Below are 21,739 nucleotides of genomic sequence, written 5' to 3' on the forward strand. Positions count from 1 at the left end.
CGGTTTAAATAGCAGCCGCAAATATGTACAAAATTCTAAACCTCAGAAACACCCATCAAGTCAAATTTTAAATTAAAGTCATTGTTGGAGGTAGTTACAACTTATTAAAAAATAGTTGTGAAACTACTAACAAAATAATCTGATGTTCAAAAAACTGTAATGACTATTACAACTTTTTTTTTTTGAAAAAGTCAGTCGCAGCTAGGAAGTTGCCACCACACCTAATCAGGACCGATGAAAAAATGCAGATTTCAGTTGCAGCTTTTTGAAATGGCTGTCAAAACGTAGTTTACTCAAACAGACAATAAGTCTTGAAACCAATTCGTTAAAAAGTTCAACAACAATTCAATCTATTTGGATTTAAACCTAAGATTTTTTAAGTGATTTTGTCAAGTAAAAAGAACTAATGACTTAAACCAACAAAATGAGTTAATAAATTTGTTTGACAAATTTCTTTAAACCAATATTTTAGAAAAATAAGATAATATGTGAATGAATTTGATATAGAATAAAAAACTAAATCAGTAATTCTTTATTAAGATTATTGAAGCTTTAATAATTACTTTGCAATATGAAAAGAAGATCTAAACCAATCAAATTCCATCTAGATCTATATCAATATACACATTGCGCTTTCAAGATTCATTTGGAAACATTATAAATAGTCTCCCATTACAACCAAAAGTGATTTAAACAGAGAAATTATCAGCATAAACACAATATAAAAGAGCACAAATACATGAAGTTTTATGTGGTTTGGTATGGGGAGTCTACATCCACGAGGCTTTACTTTTATTTTATTTTAACAGCAAGATTACAGGTTACATTCAACTGTTAAGTCACAAACACAAGAATATTGTAAAATCTAAAAAAGAAATAACACAAGGTCAGATTTTAACTTATTTGCAAACAAGAGTAGGGGATGAAATCAATCCTTAGATTTGCAATCTTAACTCCCTGAAGTTGTATTATCTACTCTGATTTGCATTGCTCTAGCTGTTCCTCTTCAATCTTTAATCTCACTGTCCAACCCGAAGTCATATTAGCTTTCATTTTCTTCTTTCCATGTTGACGCAATGATGAAAACTTCTCGCTGTTCTCTAAATCTTTAAATTAAAAGAAACCGCTCCTCTTCAAATTTTAATGTGTGTCCAACCCAGAGTCATATTTGGTTGCATTTTCGTCTCTCCATGCTCATGCCAAAGATGTAGACTTCTCAATGCTCTCTCAATCTTGAAATCAAAAGAAGAAGATTAATGAAACTTTTGTGGCTGCAATAGTATTCTAAGATATGTTGGCACTTAAGCAATTATTATATTGTTGTTGACTGAAAAGTTGTATTTTTGATGACCTTTTATGAATCCTGGAGCAATACCTTCACTCCTTTAAATAATAGAGTTTCCAGAGCAATACCTTCACTAGAGATTTGAGAGCTCTCATTTAATTGATTAGAATTCCTGGATGGAGCATGCCATAAGAGATATTTTGCACGGCTATTGAGCTTTGGTGTTTCTTTTTATCTACCTCCTTGGGCCCTTTCTTTTTAGTCTTTTTCTCATAGCTGTATTTTTTCAAGTTTTTCTCATTCATTTTGTTTTCTTTTCTCATGGGTTTAATTGAACTTATTTGTTAATATATTAGTTGAGTATGTAATTTTATAGTTTAACTTATGGCTTTTATTATAATTTAGGGTAATTTTGTCTCTTAGCTTTATTTACTTATATGCTCTAGTTCTTCTTTATAAAAGAGATTTTAGGACTTATAAGAGGTATATGGTTAGAAATGTGAGTTGTAGCCCATAGTCTTATTTTTTTCTCTCATTCAGTGCTAGCAAAATCTCTCTCCCTGTGGACATTAGTTGATCATCTTGACGCCGATGCACGTAAATCCTTTTGTGTTTGATTGTTATTGTGTGAATATATATGTTTTTGAATTATTTTCGCATAACAATTGGTATCAGAGTTTCGGGTTCGTGATCAAAGCGTGATTCGACATCGACAGCTGCAAATCCGATGTGTGCTAGTCCTCCTCTATAAAAAAGACTTAAGACTTATGAGAAGTGTATGGTGAAAAGTGTGAATTGTAACCCCTAGACATTTTTTTTCTCCCCAATCCGATGGTGGTGAAATCTCCCTCCGTGTGAACATAAGTGAATCAATTCAACACCGAACCATCTAAATATTTTTTGTTTGATAGTTCTTATGTGAATTTCTATGTTTAGACATTATTTTCACATAAACAATTGGTATCAAAAATAGATTTGTAATTGGAGTGTGGTTCACCCTCCATAGCAGCAAATCCAACTTGTGTTGATGGCCGTATTTGCATTAGGTGGTAGGACGTGGCTTGTAGATAGATTAAGAGGTTTGACAGCAAACCGGCTGGTTGGACGCGAAGATTGGCTTGCAGCAAAAGGATCGCGACAGCTGGGAGATTACGGCGTCTCCGACGCTCCAGCGGCAATTCCAACTGGAACTTCGCGAAGAACAGAGAGAACAAAAAAAAAAAAAAAAAAAAATTTTTTTTTTCTATAAAAAAAGATTCTTTTTAGTCTTTTTCTCATAGCTGTATTTTTTCAAGTTTTTCTCATTCATTTTTTTTTCTTTTCTCATGGGTTTAATTGAACTTATTTGTTAATATATTAGTTGAGTATGTAATTTTATAGTTTAACTTATGGCTTTTATTATAATTTAGGGTAATTTTGTCTCTTAGCTTTATTTACTTATATGCTCTAGTTCTTCTTTATAAAAGAGATTTTAGGACTTATAAGAGGTATATGGTTAGAAATGTGAGTTGTAGCCCATAGTCTTATTTTTTTCTCTCATTCAGTGCTAGCAAAATCTCTCTCCCTGTGGACGTTAGTTGATCATCTTGACGCCGATGCACGTAAATCCTTTTGTGTTTGATTGTTATTGTGTGAATATATATGTTTTTGAATTATTTTCGCATAACAATTGGTATCAGAGTTTCAGGTTCGTGATCAAAGCGTGATTCGACATCGACAGCTGCAAATCCGATGTGTGCTAGTCCTCCTCTATAAAAAAGACTTAAGACTTATGAGAAGTGTATGGTGAAAAGTGTGAATTGTAACCCCTAGACATTTTTTTTCTCCCCAATCCGATGGTGGTGAAATCTCCCTCCGTGTGAACATAAGTGAATCAATTCAACACCGAACCATGTAAATATTTTTTGTTTGATAGTTCTTATGTGAATTTCTATGTTTAGACATTATTTTCACATAAACAAGTGGTATCAAAAATAGATTTGTGATTGGAGTGTGGTTCACCCTCCATGGCAGCAAATCCAATGTGATGAAATTGAAGATAAATGGAACTTTGACTATATATGTTTTTGAATTATTTTCGCATAACAATTGGTATCAGAGTTTCGGGTTCGTGATCAAAGCGTGATTCGACATCGACAGCTGCAAATCCGATGTGTGCTAGTCCTCCTCTATAAAAAAGACTTAAGACTTATGAGAAGTGTATGGTGAAAAGTGTGAATTGTAACCCCTAGACATTTTTTTTCTCCCCAATCCGATGGTGGTGAAATCTCCCTCCGTGTGAACATAAGTGAATCAATTCAACACCGAACCATGTAAATATTTTTTGTTTGATAGTTCTTATGTGAATTTCTATGTTTAGACATTATTTTCACATAAACAATTGGTATCAAAAATAGATTTGTAATTGGAGTGTGGTTCACCCTCCATAGCAGCAAATCCAACTTGTGTTGATGGCCGTATTTGCATTAGGTGGTAGGACGTGGCTTGTAGATAGATTAAGAGGTTTGACAGCAAACCGGCTGGTTGGACGCGAAGATTGGCTTGCAGCAAAAGGATCGCGACAGCTGGGAGATTACGGCGTCTCCGACGCTCCAGCGGCAATTCCAACTGGAACTTCGCGAAGAACAGAGAGAACAAAAAAAAAAAAAAAAAGAAATTTCTTTTTTCTATAGAAAAAGAGATTTTTTTTTTCTTAATTTCGGCTCTGAATTTTTTTAAAGGAAAAAAAAAGTTCTTAAACGAAGAAAGCTAAAATCGGAAATCAAGAATTCAGGAACTTTTTGGAAAAGAATTCCTTTCTTTTATTGTTTCCAAAACAGAAGAAGATTTTTTTTCTTTTTAGAAGGGAAAAAACTGATTTTCGGAAATCAAGTAAAAAAAAAAGGAAAATTTGAGAAAATTTTTGGGAAAAAAAAAGGAAAGAGAAATTTTGGGAAGACAAAAAATTCTTTTTCAAAGGAAAAAAGGGGGAATTTCAGGAAAAAAAAAAGTTTTTTTTCTTAAATTTATTTATTTTTCAAGTGAATTTTTTTACAGTCATTCTCCTAGAATATTTTTTTGGAGCAAGATTTCAACGGTGGAAATAATGAACCACAGCATGATGTCAAGTTCTTCAACCTCGCCTATGATAGTGAAAAAGTCGACTCATCAAGTGGTTACGTATCTCGTCAAAATCAATGTGATGAAATTGAAGATAAATGGAACTTTGACATGTGATGGTGTGATATGATGGGTGCCCTGTGTTCTCTGAATATCGAGGAAGTCCTAGATAGCAGGTATGTCCCGAAGAAATGATAAAGAGAGAGATTGGTTGAAAATAAACCGGAGTGCTTGTGGTATGATTTGAAATTGCTTGACCCAGAAGATCAAATATGAGGCAATAATGGAGAGTTCTACAGGGAAATTGTAGAGGATACTGGAGAACGAATATCTCACAAAGAGCGTGGATTAGTGTCTCCATATAAAGTATCAACTTTACAGATTTCAGATGTGACGGGGGTTACTATTGATAAGCACTTGAATGACTTCACGATACTATTAACAAATCTATTAAATTTGTATGAGAAGAATGAACGATATTATTAACAAATCTATTAAATTTGTATGAGAAGAATGCAGATGAAGATAAGTCACTACAGTTGAATTCGTTTCCAGATGAGCACAAAAACTACACCATGACACTCATTCATGGGATTGAGTCTAGAATTACGGCGAAGTGACGACGACACTGTTGAATAATGAGTTCCGTTGGAGGGAAAAGGAGTTCGCAAAAACGGAATCAACCCGAGACACTTACACTTCAATGTGACAGATCAAATAAGAAAAAGATTGAGCAAAGAAAGGTAGCAACAGCGAAACCTCTCAAAAGTAGGACAAGTCTCGTGGGTGCAAGCTTAGGAAAAATCAATGTATTTTCTGTTTAGAGACTGGTCATCGGAAGAAAAATTGTTTGAACCTGAAGGAGAAGGGAAAAGAAGTTGCATCAAGGGCGAAAACCAATATTAGTGTGGAAAGATGTGAAGAGATCGATTCAGATGTATCGTCATCTATAGTTTCTCACAGTTTGTTTACAGATGATTTTTATTCTATTATGGACACCGGTGTAACCTATCACATTTGTCCTCATAAATGGTGGTTTTGTACGTACAAGAAGCTGGATAGCAGTGCGGTGACTATGGGCAACAATCAAACATGTCATATTATTGGCTTAGGAAGCTATTTTATCAGGATGCATGATAGTGTCGTGAGAGAGCTGGACAATGTTAAACATGTTATATATATCATGAAGAATTTGCTATCAATTTAGGCTTTAGAGGCCAACAGTTACAAAGTAGTTATCGTCGTAGGAGTTCGCAAAAGTTCTGAGAATATGTCATGGAGCAATGACTTTTATGAAAGGAGTTAATCATCACAATTTTTACTATCTTTTGGTCCTGTCATCCATAGTATAAAAGATATTTTAGAATATGTTCACATGGATGTTTGGGGCCCAACGAAGACAAAATAATTCAATGAATGAAGATACTTTCTCTCTTTTACTAATGATTACTTCAAGTATGTTTGAGTAAACACCATGAATCACAAAACTAAAGTGCATGAGATTTTCATAACTTGAAAGAAGTAGATTGAAACTCAAACTAGTAAAATAATCTGATGTATCATATCAGACAATAGAAGCAAATACACTTCAGATGTATTCTTGTAAGTGTGCTAGAGAGCTGGGATAGAACACCACTTAACTGTACAAGAGATACCACATTAGAATGAGGTGACAGAGAGGATGAATCAAACTTTGGCGGAGAAAGTTCAGTGTATGTTATCTAATGCTGAGTTAGATAGAATCTATTTGATCGGTGTCACAGAATATGTCCGTCATTTAGTGAACGGTCTGCCTTCTGCAAATATTGAGAAGAAGACTCCAAAGGAGATGTGGTTAGAGCATCATGCTAGAGATTATAAGCACATGAGAGTGTTTGGGTGTCCAACTTACTATCACATACAAAATGATAAATGGAACCATGAACAAAGAAGCCAATCATCATTGGCTTGAGGTGTGGAGTGAAGGGCTTAAAGATGTATGATCAGTCATAAAGAAAGGTTGTCATTAATAGAGATGTTATATTTGATGAGGTAAGCTTGTTGAAAAATCGCAACTCAAAATAGGTGAAGAGCTTTATTAGGACTACAAATATGCAACACAATTTGAAGTTTGATGCAACTTCCTTTGTTCTAGAGAGTTCATCTACTGTGACTCAGATATTTGATTCAGTTACAAATTAAGAGGATATGTTGATAACATTTAGGAGGAGGTCAAAGAAGATGTTGAGGAAGATATTCCTGCTCAGAAATATATTTTTAGGAATAGGACCAGGTGCTCGAATGTCCTAAAACCAGCATGGTTGAGGGATCACATTACATTTGCACTTTTCAGCATCGAGGTAGAAATGTCTTGTCACTACAAAGAAGCGATGAAGGGCTTAGAATGTGATCTTTGGAGAGAGGCAATGGATGAAGAGATGGAGTCTCTTCCGAAGAATAATACTTGGAGGCTGGTGAAGTTTTCTTCAAGAAGGAAAGCCATTGGGTGCAAATGAGTGTATGCAATGAAGGGAGGATCTCATGGAGCTAATGTGTGATATAAGGCAAGATTAGTGGCAAAAGGCTTTGTGCAATGAGAAGAGATTGATTATGACGAGATGCTCTCTCCATTGGTCAAACACCACTCAATCCATGTTCTCTTAGCACTTGTAGCATAGTATGATCAGATCTTTGAACAGTTTAATGTGAAGACTACATTTCTCCACAGGAAATTATAAACGGAGATTTACATGTTACAATGCTTGGATTTGGAGCATCAAAATACTTGGTTTACAAATTGAACAAGTCTTTGTATGGGTTAAAGAAACCACCACTGTAATGGTCTAAAAAAATTGATCAGTTTATGAGGGGACCGGAGTACACAAGGAGCCAGTATGATCATTGTTCATATGTTAAGAAGTTGGCTAATGGTGAATTCATTTACTTATTTTTATAAGTTGATGATATATTGATTGCATCTACTAGTCAGATTAAGGTTGATATAATGAAGAATCAACTGTCCAAATAGTTTGAAATGAAGGAGTTGAAATAAGCTCATAGAATCCTTGGCATGAAGATTCTCAGGAACAAGGAAGCTGGAAAAATTTGATTTTCACAAGGAGCTTATGTTCGAAATATGTTGAACAAATTTGTGGTCGATGACTCAAACAATGCGATGAGTCTACCCATCGCATCTCATTTTCAGTTGAGTTTAGATCAATGTCCTAAAGATGATCAGAATAAGAAATATATGCGGCATGTTATTTATGTTAGTCCAATGAGCAGTCTAAGTATGTCATGGTTTAAATTAGACAGACATTACACAAGCAATTGGTGTTGTGATCAGGTTCATGCATGATCTAAGAAAAAATTATTGGCAGACTGTGAAGAGTATTTTGAGATTTCTAAAGGGTACAGTTGATGTTGGCTTGGTGTTTGAGAGTTAGTCATTCAGTGCAGATTTGTGTGTGGCTACACTAACTCGAACTATGCAAACCATATGAACAAGCACAGATCTATGACTGACTATTTTTTTACATTGACAGGAGGTCAAATCTATCAGACGTCATCTCTTCTAAGCACAGATCTATGACAGGAGGTCAAATCTATCAGACGTCATCTCTTCAGCCTACTATTGCTTTGTTCTACTATAAAGGATGAGTACATGACAATCATAGAGACGATGAAGGAAGCGATATGGATGTAAGACCTATTGGATGACTTGGGGGAGTTGATCAGAAGTCCATGACATTGTCATGTGGCAATTAGAGTATAATATTTTTTGCTATAAATCTAGTTCATCATGTTCGTATCAAGCACATTGATGTGATGTACCACTTTGTTCGGGATTTGATTAAGGACAATAAGGTTCTATTGAAGAAGATATATACGAATGAGAATCCAACGGACATACTCACGAAGGTACTAGCAGTCCAAAAGTTCACCTTCTGTAGAAGTTTAGTAAACATACAAGCTCAGGATTGATTGCTCAATATGACATTTTGAAGAACTATTTGAGGCTTGATCCCTTCAGGATGGGGAGGGGACACTTAGACAACCATCTTAGTACAACTAATTTGGAGTTTGGAGTTGATTTGGTCATCTCTCACTTATGTGGAAGTAAGTGATGAGGTGGAGATTGCCGTTTTTATGACTTCTATTGTAATTTGGGATAATTTTGTCTTTTTGGTTTAATTACTTGTATGCTCTAGTTCTCCTCTATAAAAGAGACTTAGGACTTATAAGAGTTGTGTGGTGAGAAGTGTGAGTGGTAACCCCTAGCCTTTCTTTTTTCTCTCATCCAGTGCTAGTGACATCTCCCTCCCCGTGGATGTAGGCGAATTAATTTAACGGTAAATTACGTAAATCTTTTGTATTTGATTATTGTTATGTGAATTTCTACCCTTTCATATTATTTTCGTATAGCACTCAATACCCCTTTAATAAGATTGTAACTGAAGGTACCCACAAAACTCATTATGACCTCAAATAATAACAAGTTTAGGTCTTATCACTTGTTGACATCTGACAATGGTTGGCAACTACTAATAATAGTAATCATTTTTAATTTTTTTAAAAAAAATAAAAAAATAAAATAAACTAAATAAATATATTTGTAAGAATACAAAAATAATAAATAATAATAAATTCCAAACAGATTCTTGCGATTTTCATAATAAATATAATATAATTTAAATTATAATTTTTCATATCATCTATCATAAAATAGATTTCATGTTCAATATTCTTATAATGAAGCTTTTAATACCAATATAGAACGATTTACGTACACATCACATAATTTTTGATATATTTATTATTTATTATTTAAAATTTAATTCTTACATTTATACTGCTTTGTTTATATTTGAAAAAATGTGTTTCTTTGTTTTTAAAATTAATAATAGTGATATTATTATGTGATATAACAAGCTTTAGTGTTATGAATATAAAAAAGTAAATTTCATATATTAAATATATTACATGGTAAGTATGTAAATGCAATATAAATTTCATCTGAACTCCCGTTTTTCAAAGCTAACAGCAAATAATGAAAAATCAGCGGTATCTTGCTGGCACCAACAAATCATCCATGATATGTTTGGTACTGTACAAGATTACAGGATCACTAAAGGGGAAAAAAAGGGACAGAGCTTGATTCCAGGTGTGGAAAGGTTGTAGGGAGTCTTTTTCTTAAAAGTGGTTCTCAAATCTTGTTTGAGATCTTAAAGTAGTGATCCCAATCGGGCCGGTTTGATCGGTTCAATCATTGATCTATCAGTTGATCAGTTCAGTCCAATCTCAAAATCATTTTTTGCATAAAAGCTCGATTGAACCGGTCACAATCAGAAATTAAATGGTGAACGAGTGAACGGATCAGATTTTTAAGAGCCAGTCTGGTCAAATATTATATAATTTTAGTTATTTGATTTTGATCGGATGAATAGAAATTAGATATTTAAATTAAAAATAGATAAAATATTATGTCTTAAATTTTTAATTTAAAAAATTATTCAAATATTAGTTTTTGAATTAATAAAAATAATATTAATATATCATTATTCTTTTATTTAAATTCTATATTTAATTTTTTATTACATCATCCAATTTAACTAGAGTTAAACGATCAAACTTTGAATCTCCGATCCATGTTAAGTCTAATTTTCACAACTTCGCTCTAGCTTATGATTCATAATCTAATTGCCACAAATGTACACCTTCCTAAGGTAAAATCTGATAAGCAAAAATTTAAATTATTAATTTTTTTTAAATAAATATATTTTAATTTATTTCGTTGCTCAAATATAATACTTATCATAAAATAAATTCAATTATTATAAAAAAAATATATTATAAACAATTTTATTCAAAATATGCCCACTTTTTTTCTTAAACATATCGATCTCTTGAAGGAAAAATATAAATTGTGGTGACGCTTAATGATAAATATCGTCATTGTTATAACATTTCTCAATATCTTTTCTTGCTATCGGATATTTTTTTTTATTTTTTACGTACGTTAAGGAAATTAATTCGTAAATATTTGTTATCTTTTATTCATATGTTTTTTTTTTAATGATAGAATAAAATAAATTTAATAAGTTAATTTTTATCTTATATTTTTTAAGATTGAATTAATTTATTTTTAAAAACACCAAAAAAAGTTTTAGACTTTTTAGACATTCAACGTGTCGAGGTCTACAAGCTTAGCATGATCTAGCAAATCCACAAAAAAATAATAATAATAATAATAAACCCACAAGATGAGCAAATATTGTATGTGGTCTCCATAAGTCCTGATAACGGTTTGGATGGGCCGCGTGCGAATGTACAATGGGGTAGTCGCATCCGAGCTTTTGTCAAGTCATGTGAATATGGTAAGTTTTTTCCCATAAGAGACACGTGCAAGGAGAGCAAATATGGTAAATTTTTTAAATGAGATTGAATCAAATTAAAAACGTTTAATTCTGCCAAACTGTGATCACCAAATCTAAAAAGGACCACCATAAAACCTAAAAAAAGCTTAAGAGCTCAACACATTTACACATTGATCAATACTCCTAAAGTTAAAGGCATGGCCAAAAATATTTTTTAACAGGTAATCTTTATTGTTGAAGCATCTTACAATATAAATACAGATTGGCTGGGAACAATTATTGAGCTGTTTGAATATTTGATTCTTATCTATAGTGCTGAGGATAATGAGATTTTAAAGAAAAGCCGCAATGATGATCATCTATCACAATTAAGTTCTTTTTTTTTTAAGTTAAAGCAGGAATTAATTATTATTATCATTATTATTATTTGGAAGAGAAAGGAGGTAATGTAAACAAACAAAAATAAAAACAAAAAGGAATACTTCTTCACTTTGATATCAAAACTTGTAGGGTTAATTAGTTTTGATATATTTATAGGATTATAATGTTTCTTGTTTTATGAAGAGGCATTTACATATATACCAGCCAATTCTTATGTATTTACATATACGTGGGCTCCAAAAATTTGATATATCCCCAGCCTTCCTCAGAAAAAAAAAATAGTGAAATGAGACAAGTTTACCATGAAATTCCGGGGTGAATTTTAAGAAGCCAGATGAGATAGTAGATAAGATGCTACTTCAAAATTTCACTCTTCCACTTGGTACAAGCCCCTATTGTTAATTAACCCTCGTGATAATGAGAAAGCACTTTTGATTAAGGTTAGTCGTTAGATAGCTAATTACTCGTCATATATTAGCAACAGATTTAAGATTTAAGATCTATAAAATAATCATTGCGAGCATAACAGAGAATGATAGGGGAAATAATGACGCGCCCGCTCAAGATCCCAAGGTTTCGTCATCTCTGGGCGATGTGGATCCTGATCTACCTAGTCAAAGAAGTTAGTTGACCAAACCTGACATAAGGATCATTGTCAATAGTCATGGATTACTTTGTCCAAGATGATCTTGTAGACTTGGGGTGATATTTGTCTAAGGAGACTAATCTATATCGACCTTAGCTAACTGAGGAGGACTTCATGTCCTATCAAATATATCATGTGATTCATTACTCAAAAAGGCAAAATACAATTGGAGAACTAGCGGGCTGCATCTGTGACTGTAATATAATGATGTCATTTGACAACAAATCAATCGGTCTGAAGGCTCTGGTCTCTTTGTGGTGTCATTTGATGGCAAAACCACTTGAACAAATAACTCAAACCACATCTTTACTGGCACAGAGTTATTTTGAGTTTTAATTTAGTAATAAAATTAGCATGACATTGGCTCTATATGAGCTTAGGACAAAGTTAGATTTATCCACATCAACAAATGATTGTGAGGATGACTGAATTTTTTGCTCCACCTTTTAGCTATTTGATTTTTTATTTCATTTTATATATTTTGGTGATTTAATATTTGAATTTTTTTAAGTAAACCTCTTTGTTTGAAATTCAAGATGCTTATTTTTTTAGATTTAATATTTGAATTATATTTGGTTGAAATGCTTTTTTTTTTAGTTTAATTGAGCTTATTCATTTAAGCATTCAATAATCATTACTCAAGTCAACTTCATTCCCAACAACGAAGGAGACCGAACTGGCCTGGTGAGGGCTCAGTCATGTCCACTACAATCCTTCTAGGGAAATGGATCGCATTAAAGTATGGGACTTACGTTGACCTTGCCATATAAGAAAGGGGGCCTATCCAAAAGCTTGTAATTGTAATATTTTTCAATTTGCCCTTTAGAAATAGAATTTTCATTGAATTTTAAAACACACGCACATTTCTGAAGGTGGGACATTTTTGGATTTAATTTGATTTAAACCCACACACTATTCTCGAACACTAAGGATTTGAAAACTTTAGCCAAGTGACAGAGAGTACATCTGGGCATATTTTGATTTTGTGCACATTTCAAAATAATAAAATTTTATCATTTGCAAGATTTTCTTATCAGGAAAAGACATGCAAATGTTTTATTTTAAGCCCAAAACTTTGGGTCTTATGTTTGTTAGAAAGTGTGTTGTGAATGTGATGGTAATTATATCAAATTTTCATTTTTGTCTTTTGAAAATAATCACCTTCATTTCGCTAACAAATGTATTGCAAATTTGGTGGCGAGTGTTTGATCCGGTGTGTGTTCATTACAGATTTTCTTCGAGCTCGTTGATGAGTCATCGAGTCCCCTGTAAAACTGGTATATATTATTTTTAATGCATCATCTATATTTATAAGTGATCTAGTGGATTCGTTACAAGTTTCATTTGAGAGTGGTGCAGATCAATTGGCGATAATGATGAATTTAGTTTGCACGCAAAAGTTACATTTTGAAATTTTATCACCTTCTGTTTGCTAGCCAATACATCATGAATCCGGTAGCAAAAACCATGGATTTGGATTGCATGCAAAAATTTTATTTTGAACATTTACTACATTTTGATCACTAGTAAATAAATTGTTAATTCATTGGGGATTAGGGAAATATAATCTTTATTGTGCATTTTAAATATTATATTTTACTCACTTAACCCCATTTGATTGTTCAAAAAGAACTTCCCATATTTATAAGACAAGATTTCAAATAACGTTAATTGTTGATAAAAAGCCTCGTTTGCATTTATGAATGAGTTTGTTCATTGCAGGTTTCATTCGAGCTCGTTGATGAATCATCGAGTCCCTGTAAATATTGTGCTGGCTCTATTTTATTTAATTAGGTCTTTTTTTTAATTATATTGTCTAAGTCCCACTTTTTTCCTTAATTTAAAAGCTAGAAGCATCTTTTGTTTTAAATGTAATTTAATAAAAATAAGTTCAATTTGATTATTCTTTACATGCATTATTGAGACAGAATGCAAGCAGCATTTCAATAGCCTCTAAGAGTTATCCCCGTTATGGGGCCAACATAGGGAAAGTTTGGTCAAACCACCACACCTTTAGGGGCATGTAGAAGTATTTGAAACCCACCACGCTCATCGGGGGATGTATGAGGTACTTGTAAGCACACATTTGAGCACAAAGATGTATATCCCTCTTGTTGCATCGTGAGCATTGCCAATAAAGTTTTCATGCCAAGCTCTTAGGAACATTTATAAATTCATTCGTCATGATGGACATGTCCCAAAAATAATATTCACTGCGACTATTGCATATGAGCTTCTCTCGTTATGCTCTTAGGAGCATGTAAATATTCTCCTCATTACGTCGAAACCGACATAAATCAGGATGTTAGAATTTTGGAACATTGCCTTTTATATACTCGTCATATATTAGCAATGGATGGTAATGATGGGAAATTTGACTCTATAACATACAATTCCCTCTAAGTTATATATACATGCATGCATACATAAATGCACGCACACATACACACACGTGCGCGCACGCCTGCACACACACACACACACATATATATATATATTGATAAAATTGTAATTATAGTTCCATGAGTTATGAGATTCTAAAATACATTGAGATTTACATTCGATCAAATGAATTTTGTTGGTGACATATCAAACATATATACGAAAAGTTGCATAATCCGTGTTAAAAATAAATATAATAAATAAATAAATAAAAATTTTAACCTCTTTAATTAAATTAAAAAATATGTCCAACTCCTAATCAAAATATTGCATTAATGCAAAATTTTCCTAAACTTCTCATCTCCACGCCAACGACCATTTCCACACATAAAATATCTACTTTTCTTATTTTGATCTTTTTTTTTAATCCAAAAACATCTATTTTTTCCAAAATAACAATACTTACATAGCAAAAAAAATAAATATATATATTTTTAAATATTTTCTATGTTAGACCGAAAAATTTGTACCATTGGAGGCTTGTAGTCTTAAATGCCACATGGCACTTCGAGAAGGTTGCAGAATGCTTTGGTCGGATGAGGATATGATTCAGGAACTTAATGTTAATGAAGAAGGCATTTGTTACCTCATAAAGTGACCTTGCATCCCCAAAAATGAAATCAATGGAACCTTGTATGTAACATTCCTTGAAATAATGCCTCCCTGCATCATCATGAAGAGTATCCTGAGCTCCAAAGAACCCGCAACCCCAGAACGCCGCCTGGTCGCCGGCCACCCTTATCGCCACCGCCGGAGCTCCCATATCCCCGGGCTTCGCGATTGGTGCAACATTCTTTCAAAAAAAAAAATAATCCATATTTAATCAAATTCACCAAAGTTTTCGCATTTATGCACAATGATGTTCCATCAATTATGTATTTACCATAAAGCTTATGTTCTTCGCAATGAAGTTATCTCCGAACACAGATGCGGACGCGCTGTAGAAGGTTCCGCCGGAGGAATTGGCGGTGCCGTTCCACACTATTGCGGTGGACTCCATGCCTTGTCCTTGCAGCGTTATGTTCGTCTTTGTTTTTGGGATTATTACCTTCTCACTAAAATATTTATATTTATATATATACATATATATATATATATATATATATATACAAATATTTTGCTAGTGCTAGTCAACACCAACAATAGGTGCACAAACTAAGTTATATATATTAAGGTGATAGCTTCTATAAAAAATAATGACATCCTAAAAGAAATCTTAGTCCACCCTTGGCACGACATCACTCCAAAAAAAACCAATTAGTCTTTCAAAGTCATCAATTTGGACATCACATGTTTTTTTTTCTTGTTTAGGATTTTCTCCCTCTTTGTGTGCTCGCCTTCTTGTTGTCGACAGGCTCCACGCACAACGCACTTTTCAGAATGTTGAATCCAAAACTTTCATGTGAGTGCTCAAGGCCTACAACTTGGCAACCAAGTTAGGGGGAGTTGAGAGCGAAAGAGTGAGATTTGCTCCGTGGGGTGCAAAGAGGGATGCTCTCGAGCTCTTTGGCCCTTTATTTCTTAGCAAATAAAAGATATAAGAGAAGGGAAGGGGAGAATGATCTCCCTACAAGGGGGTTGAGAGAGAGGAGAATCCCATGACCATTTAACATAAGTCATGGGCACTCTATTTATAGCAGATAAAAGGAAAGAAATAAAATACTACATTTTTACTCTTGCTTTAAAAATGGTAGTACAGGTATTTTGGTCCATTCCTCGCTCAGATCTGTCCTTCTGAACCTTTTTGGCATGATTCGTCGGCATCGGGCAAACAACCAATGTTGCCGACCGGTTGGATGTTGTTGGCCGACCCATGGGGCCAGTCAGTTCGTGATGGTCGGTCAAGGCTGCCAACCGGTAGGAGGTGGGTGGTCAGCCCAATGTCGGTTGGCTAGAAGTGAGTGGTCGGCCCAATGTGATCAACTGACTAGAGGCAGGTGGCCAACCCAATGTGTTCCACCAGTTGGGAGAAATGGTTGCCTGTGGTTCATCCAACCTGGCGAGCGCTGACATTTTGTTGAATAAATTCAAAAAAATTTGCCCCATCACGATGTGCGCCGCTCGATTCGGATGTGAGTAAACACGATTGAATTGTCTCAACGATTCAGATGTGTTCGCACACTTTGTTTTGAGATTGGAGTTCATTTAACCAATATAAAAAATATCGAGGTAAATCAAGTTCAAATTGTGTGTCGCGGTGATGATTCATCCTCTTCATTGTGCCTGCTCTTTTTTATCATAAAAGTTAATTTCTTGGCTATTTTGTCCCTTAGATAATTTTGTGATCATCGTATTTGTCGACCATCATTTTATCTTGTCTTAAACTGATTCAACTAGTGAAATATACAACCAGGTTTTTCATATCACATCAAAATACCACTTATTTTAATTTTTAAATGTGAAAAACATCTTTTCATGTATACATAAGCTGCCATATAAGTTTAATAATTGATCTTTAGGTGATAGATATGTCAATAAATAAAACTTGAGTGGTATGTATGTAAATCTTCCTTTCAGTAATCAATTTCTCATAAATATTATTTATATTTTACAACAAAATGTTACAGTATTTTTCACTTTTATTAAATATATAATAATAACATCATTATAAGTACAAATGCATAAGTTAAATAATTTGTTTTTTTTAAATGGATATTATATTTATATTTAAGGGTTCCAGTCACTAGTAGGGCTGTCAAGATGGCTCGTTAACAAATGACTAGTGTTTGATTTATTTGTTAAGCAAACGAGCTGAACATGAATTTTTTTTTTTTTTGCGTTTGATATACAAATGATTCAAACACGAACAAACAGTATGTTCATTCGTGTTCAACTCATTTTGATTTGAGCGTTCGATATACAAATGATTCAAACACGAACAAAAAGTATGTTCATTCGTGTTCAACTCATTTTGATTTGAAATAATTAAATTGCATATATATATATATATATACGAGCTCCAGCCATCCTTAGGTGTGCCAAATATTCAAGAACCACACCCTACACACATGAGGATTCAAACCTGAAACCTGAGGGGTCTTACGATCTTCAGAGAGGTTGTTCTACCAACAGGCCACGTTACGCCCCCGTATATACCTATATATATTGTGTTATTTGCGCCGTGTACTCCGAACAATTGGTCGGGCATCTGTTTGTCAGTTGTAATTCCCCTTTGGTCTGGGGTTCGATCCCCGCCGGTGGAGTTTGTGGTATTCAAATTGTTGTGTATTGGGGATGGTCAGGGCTCATATAATAGCCTCAGGTCATTCCTTTGAAAAAAAAAAAAGAAATAAATAGTGTTATTTTCAAATTATTTAATTGACTACACGGCTACAAAGATTTATAATCAATTAAAATTACTATTTTAAAAATAGAATAAAAATATAATAACTTCTATTTAAATGAATCTTTTAATATAATAACAATATTTAAATCTAGCCCACCCTTAACATCGTACAGTCGTGTGATTAAGGTTGTCAGAATGGCTTATTGTTTGTGAACAACTTGTATTCGACTTGATAAACAAACAAGTCAAACATGAACAAATTTTTTGAACACGATATATAACTGAGTCAAACACGAACAATAATATTTTTTAACGAGCCAAACATAAGCCGAGCCTAGGCTCGCTCAAAGTTGGCTCATTTACAAGCCTAACGGTTGAGTGATTAGGGTTGTCAAAACGATTATTTGTTCACGATCAGCTTATGTTCTGCTCGCTAGCTAAGCAAACAACCAGAACACGAACAATTTATTTGTGTTTGAAATATAAACGAGCCGAACACGAACAATGGTAATTTTAACAAGCCGAATACAAACTGAGCTCGAGCTCACGCTCGCTCGTGTTTCGCTCATTTGTACCCTAAGCCACTAGCTAGCACCAGTTGGGTGACACCAGCAAGCCGGAAATAAGCCCACACCACGCGCTCTATAACTTTAGGCCACACACTTGTGCATGAAAATTGTAGTAAAAAAAGAGGAAAAGTTTACATTGCTAGCTCACGCTTTTTATGTATTTACATCTCATACCTAAACTTTAATATTTACATACATAACACTCGTGCTTTAAACTAATGCATGAAAATGCATACTTGACTTCTAAAAAGTGGTACGAGTACAATTTTTTTATGTGATATTAAATATTTGAGTGCTATGGGTGTAAATATGGTGTAAATATGAAAGTTTAGTGTGATATTAAATATTTGAGTGCTATGGGTGTAAATATGAAAGTTTAGGTGTGAGATATGTAAATACATAATAAATGTGTGATATGTATGTAAATGCCCCTTTTGGTAATCCTAAACCCATCGTTATTTGTAATCCTGAAGTCAAAAACGACATGCACATAAAATATAGCACTTCCCGTTTCATGATCAAATCAAAGCTATAAATAAATAAAGTATCTTCGGAAATCAAGCCAAGTCAAGCCAAAGCAAGTATCATATAAATATTGAACAATATGACCAATTACAAGCGAAAGCAGCTAATATCTGACATGTTTCAATTACAATCGAGAAGCAGATAAAAGCTATGATGAAGCATATATGTACATAAACACGAAAGTCAAGCTTCAGGAGAAGATACGTTTGATAATTACTCGATTTCTCTGATGTTCAAAACAGCCGATTAAACTAATGTTGTACAGGCAAACAAAGGGGATTTAGGTTGATGTTCAGTTTATATTTCAATTAGACTGAGGCTGGCGAAGATGCGATCTTCTTTCTTTTGTTTAAACTGCAACACAAGCAACGCACGCTCAGCTATTTCTTGTTCAAAAATTTTAGTGAACCTCCTTGGAGCATATATAATTTTAAATTTTTTTGAAATCCATTCAATATAGAAAATCAAATTCAAAATCAAAACTTCTAAGTTCAGTTACTATTCGAGCGTAAACGAAGATCATATCATGCTAAAATATATACTGAAGACCCCTAACGAGCATGAATTAAGGCATTAAGTGGCAGCCGGCACCTTTTGCTAAAATAATGTTAGTTTTGTGGAGCCAAAGTACCCAAATGTCTAAGCTCTAGACCGAACGCTCGGCGCCTAAGTGAAGGGAATGGGCACTCAAGCGCCCACCTTGTTGGGTGCAAACCTAGCTATGGGTGCCTAAGCGCCAACAGAGAAGCTGGCGCTCAAGCGCCAGTCTTGGGCACTCAAGCACCCAATGTGTTGGGCGCGATCTAAGCCTTGGAAGCTTAGGCACCAAGACCAAGCACTTAAGCGCCCAAAGCAGTTAGCTCGTATTTTTCGGTTTTAAGGCCAATTTCGAGCGACGATGGAGATGGTTCCTTTGCAAGTTTCTTTGACAACTTCCTAGTGAATGAGTAAAAGGTCGGAGAAGAGGATTTCTGGAATCTCAGCGTTCGTTTTTCACGTTGGATCAGAGCAAGAAAAGTTTAGAGTACGAGTCCTATAAGTTTCCTTGTGTGTAAAGAGAAAAGTAGTGTGAGTTCTTTGTAAATATTTTCTAAATTTCAAAGTGAAATTTTTGGTGGTGTGACTCCATAATTTTTTTTCTATTCGAGGGTTTTCCCACGTAAATTTTCGAGTATTTTTCTAGTTACTTTGATTGTGTTTTCTATTTAGAGTTTGTTTTGGTTTTCTCGAATTGTGATCTCGTTATTCCGCGGTGTGGCTTAGTTTCTAATTAATCCTAAGCTCGGTAGAGTTAAGGAGTTGTTTGGTATATTTCCTATCAAACTGGTATCAAAGCAGGATTTGATTCAAGTGAGAGCAATGGCCAAATAAGAAAGGTTCAAAGTGGAGAACAACCTTCACTTTCTAGAAGATGCAGATAGAGAATTTGTTGTATCTGAAAAAACTATACTTGCAACTACAAGGAATTATAAAGAAGCCTGAATCTATGCCTATGGAGGAATGAGAATTGTTGAATCAAATGACGTTAGGTTTGATCCAGTTGTCACTTTCATAAACTGTTGCATTCAACATTGTGAATGAGAAAGCTACGACGGATCTCATGACGGCATTGGTCAAGATGAACGAAAAACCTTCTGCTTTCAATAAGGTTTTCTAGATGAAGAAATTATTCAACATGAAGATAGTGGAAGACAGTTTAGTGGAAGAACATCTCAATAACTTCAACAGTGTGACGAGCCAGTTGTGTTCTGTGGGGATTAAGTTTGACGATGAGGTCAGAACACTGATGATACTATCTTCATTGACAAACAACTGAGATGGTTTGATAACGGCGGTGAGTAATTCTTCAGGAACTTTGAAGTTTAACTTTGAAGATATCGTGGATCTGATGCTGAATGAAGAAGTTCGCAGAAAAAGTTGTGAGGGATGTATCTTCAGATTCTTCATTGAATGCTAATAACAGAGGAAAAAATCTGGGCAAAAAATACAGGCAGAGGTAGATCCAAGTCCAAGAAAGAAAAGCTCAGTTCAAGTAGCAGAGAATGTTGGAACTGTGGTAAGAAAGGACATTTCAAGAAGGATTGCAAAGCTCCAAGGAAAGCTGGTGGAGGAGGATAGAAAAATAGTTTCTCTATTAATGTCTCCACTGGTGAAATCCAAAATGACTCCCTGGTGTTATCCCTAGTTAGTACTTCTCTTTTCATACTTGTCTGAATAAAGAGTTATTTAAAAAATATACTCAAGAGTGATCTAGGGAAGACTTATTTGGAAGAAAACAAGGCCTACAGTATAGTGGGAAAATGTGATGTTGATATCAGATTGCCGAATGAAACAGTTTGAATGCTTACTGAAGTCAGACATATTCGAAAGTTTGAAGAGATTTCATCTCTGTGAGCCAGCTAACAAAGTCAGGACTCGTTACAACTTTTACACGTGATTCATGGAAGGTGATCAGGGGGCATTAGTGATGACTCGAGGAAACATTGAAAGCACTCTTTATTTAATCAATGAAATAACTGATTTTATTGATGTGGTTGGAACCGGGGTGGATACACCGCAGGCTTGACCAAATGAGTGAGAAAAGTATGAAGTCTCTACTTTCAAAGAATAAGCTTCAGGATTTGCAATTAATTGATCAGGAATTCTGTGAAGATTATATATATAGCAAGCAGAATAAAGTTTCTTTCTACAAGAGCGGGTCAATGGTAAAGTCAAAGAAACTGGAGTTAGCGCATACTAATGTATGGGGTCCTACTCCATTTCAGCTCATTGGAGGTTCTAGCTATTTTGTCATGTTCATTGATGAATATACGAGAAAGATATGAGTTTATTTTTTAAAGCCAAAATCTGATGTATTTGAAGACTGTTAGAAGTAGAATACTATGATAAAAAATGAGACAAACTTAAAGCTGAAATATCTCAGATCAGAAAATTGAGGCGCGTATCGTGATCAGAAGTTCAGGAATTTATGTGCTACAGAAAAGGTCAGGCATGAATTCACTTGCCCAAGAACATCGCAAAAGAATGATGTGGTTGAGCGTGTAACCAGAACAAATATGGAGCGTGATAGGAGCATGAGCTTGCACGCAGGCTTGCCAAAACAATTTTGGGTTAAAACAGTAAACATTGTAGCTTATACATTAGTACCTT

General features: G+C 34.2%; 2 protein-coding genes across 2 annotated transcripts in view; both read right to left on the reverse strand.

Moving 5' to 3' along the window:
• Positions 1 to 14,654: 14,654 nt before the first annotated feature.
• LOC110019168 (probable pectinesterase 8) lies at positions 14,655 to 15,257 on the reverse strand. Its single transcript, XM_020716747.1, has 2 exons — positions 15,093 to 15,257; positions 14,655 to 15,002 (listed from the first exon to the last, which is right to left on the reverse strand). The coding sequence occupies exons 1-2, from the start codon at positions 15,207 to 15,209 to the stop codon at positions 14,655 to 14,657; spliced, it is 465 nt and encodes a 154-aa protein (XP_020572406.1). The 5' UTR covers positions 15,210 to 15,257.
• A 3,363-nt stretch (positions 15,258 to 18,620) lies between these two features.
• The window catches only part of LOC110019192 (PGR5-like protein 1A, chloroplastic), a 60,956-nt gene continuing 57,837 nt past the window's right edge, over positions 18,621 to 21,739 (reverse strand). The window contains 1 exon segment of the mRNA XM_020716776.1: positions 18,621 to 18,943. Coding sequence (XP_020572435.1) covers positions 18,939 to 18,943 — 5 coding nt within the window. The 3' untranslated portion in view covers positions 18,621 to 18,938.

The sequence above is a fragment of the Phalaenopsis equestris genome, unplaced genomic scaffold (assembly GCF_001263595.1).
Source record: "Phalaenopsis equestris unplaced genomic scaffold, ASM126359v1 Scaffold000053, whole genome shotgun sequence".
Classification (NCBI taxonomy): Eukaryota; Viridiplantae; Streptophyta; class Magnoliopsida; order Asparagales; family Orchidaceae; genus Phalaenopsis; species Phalaenopsis equestris.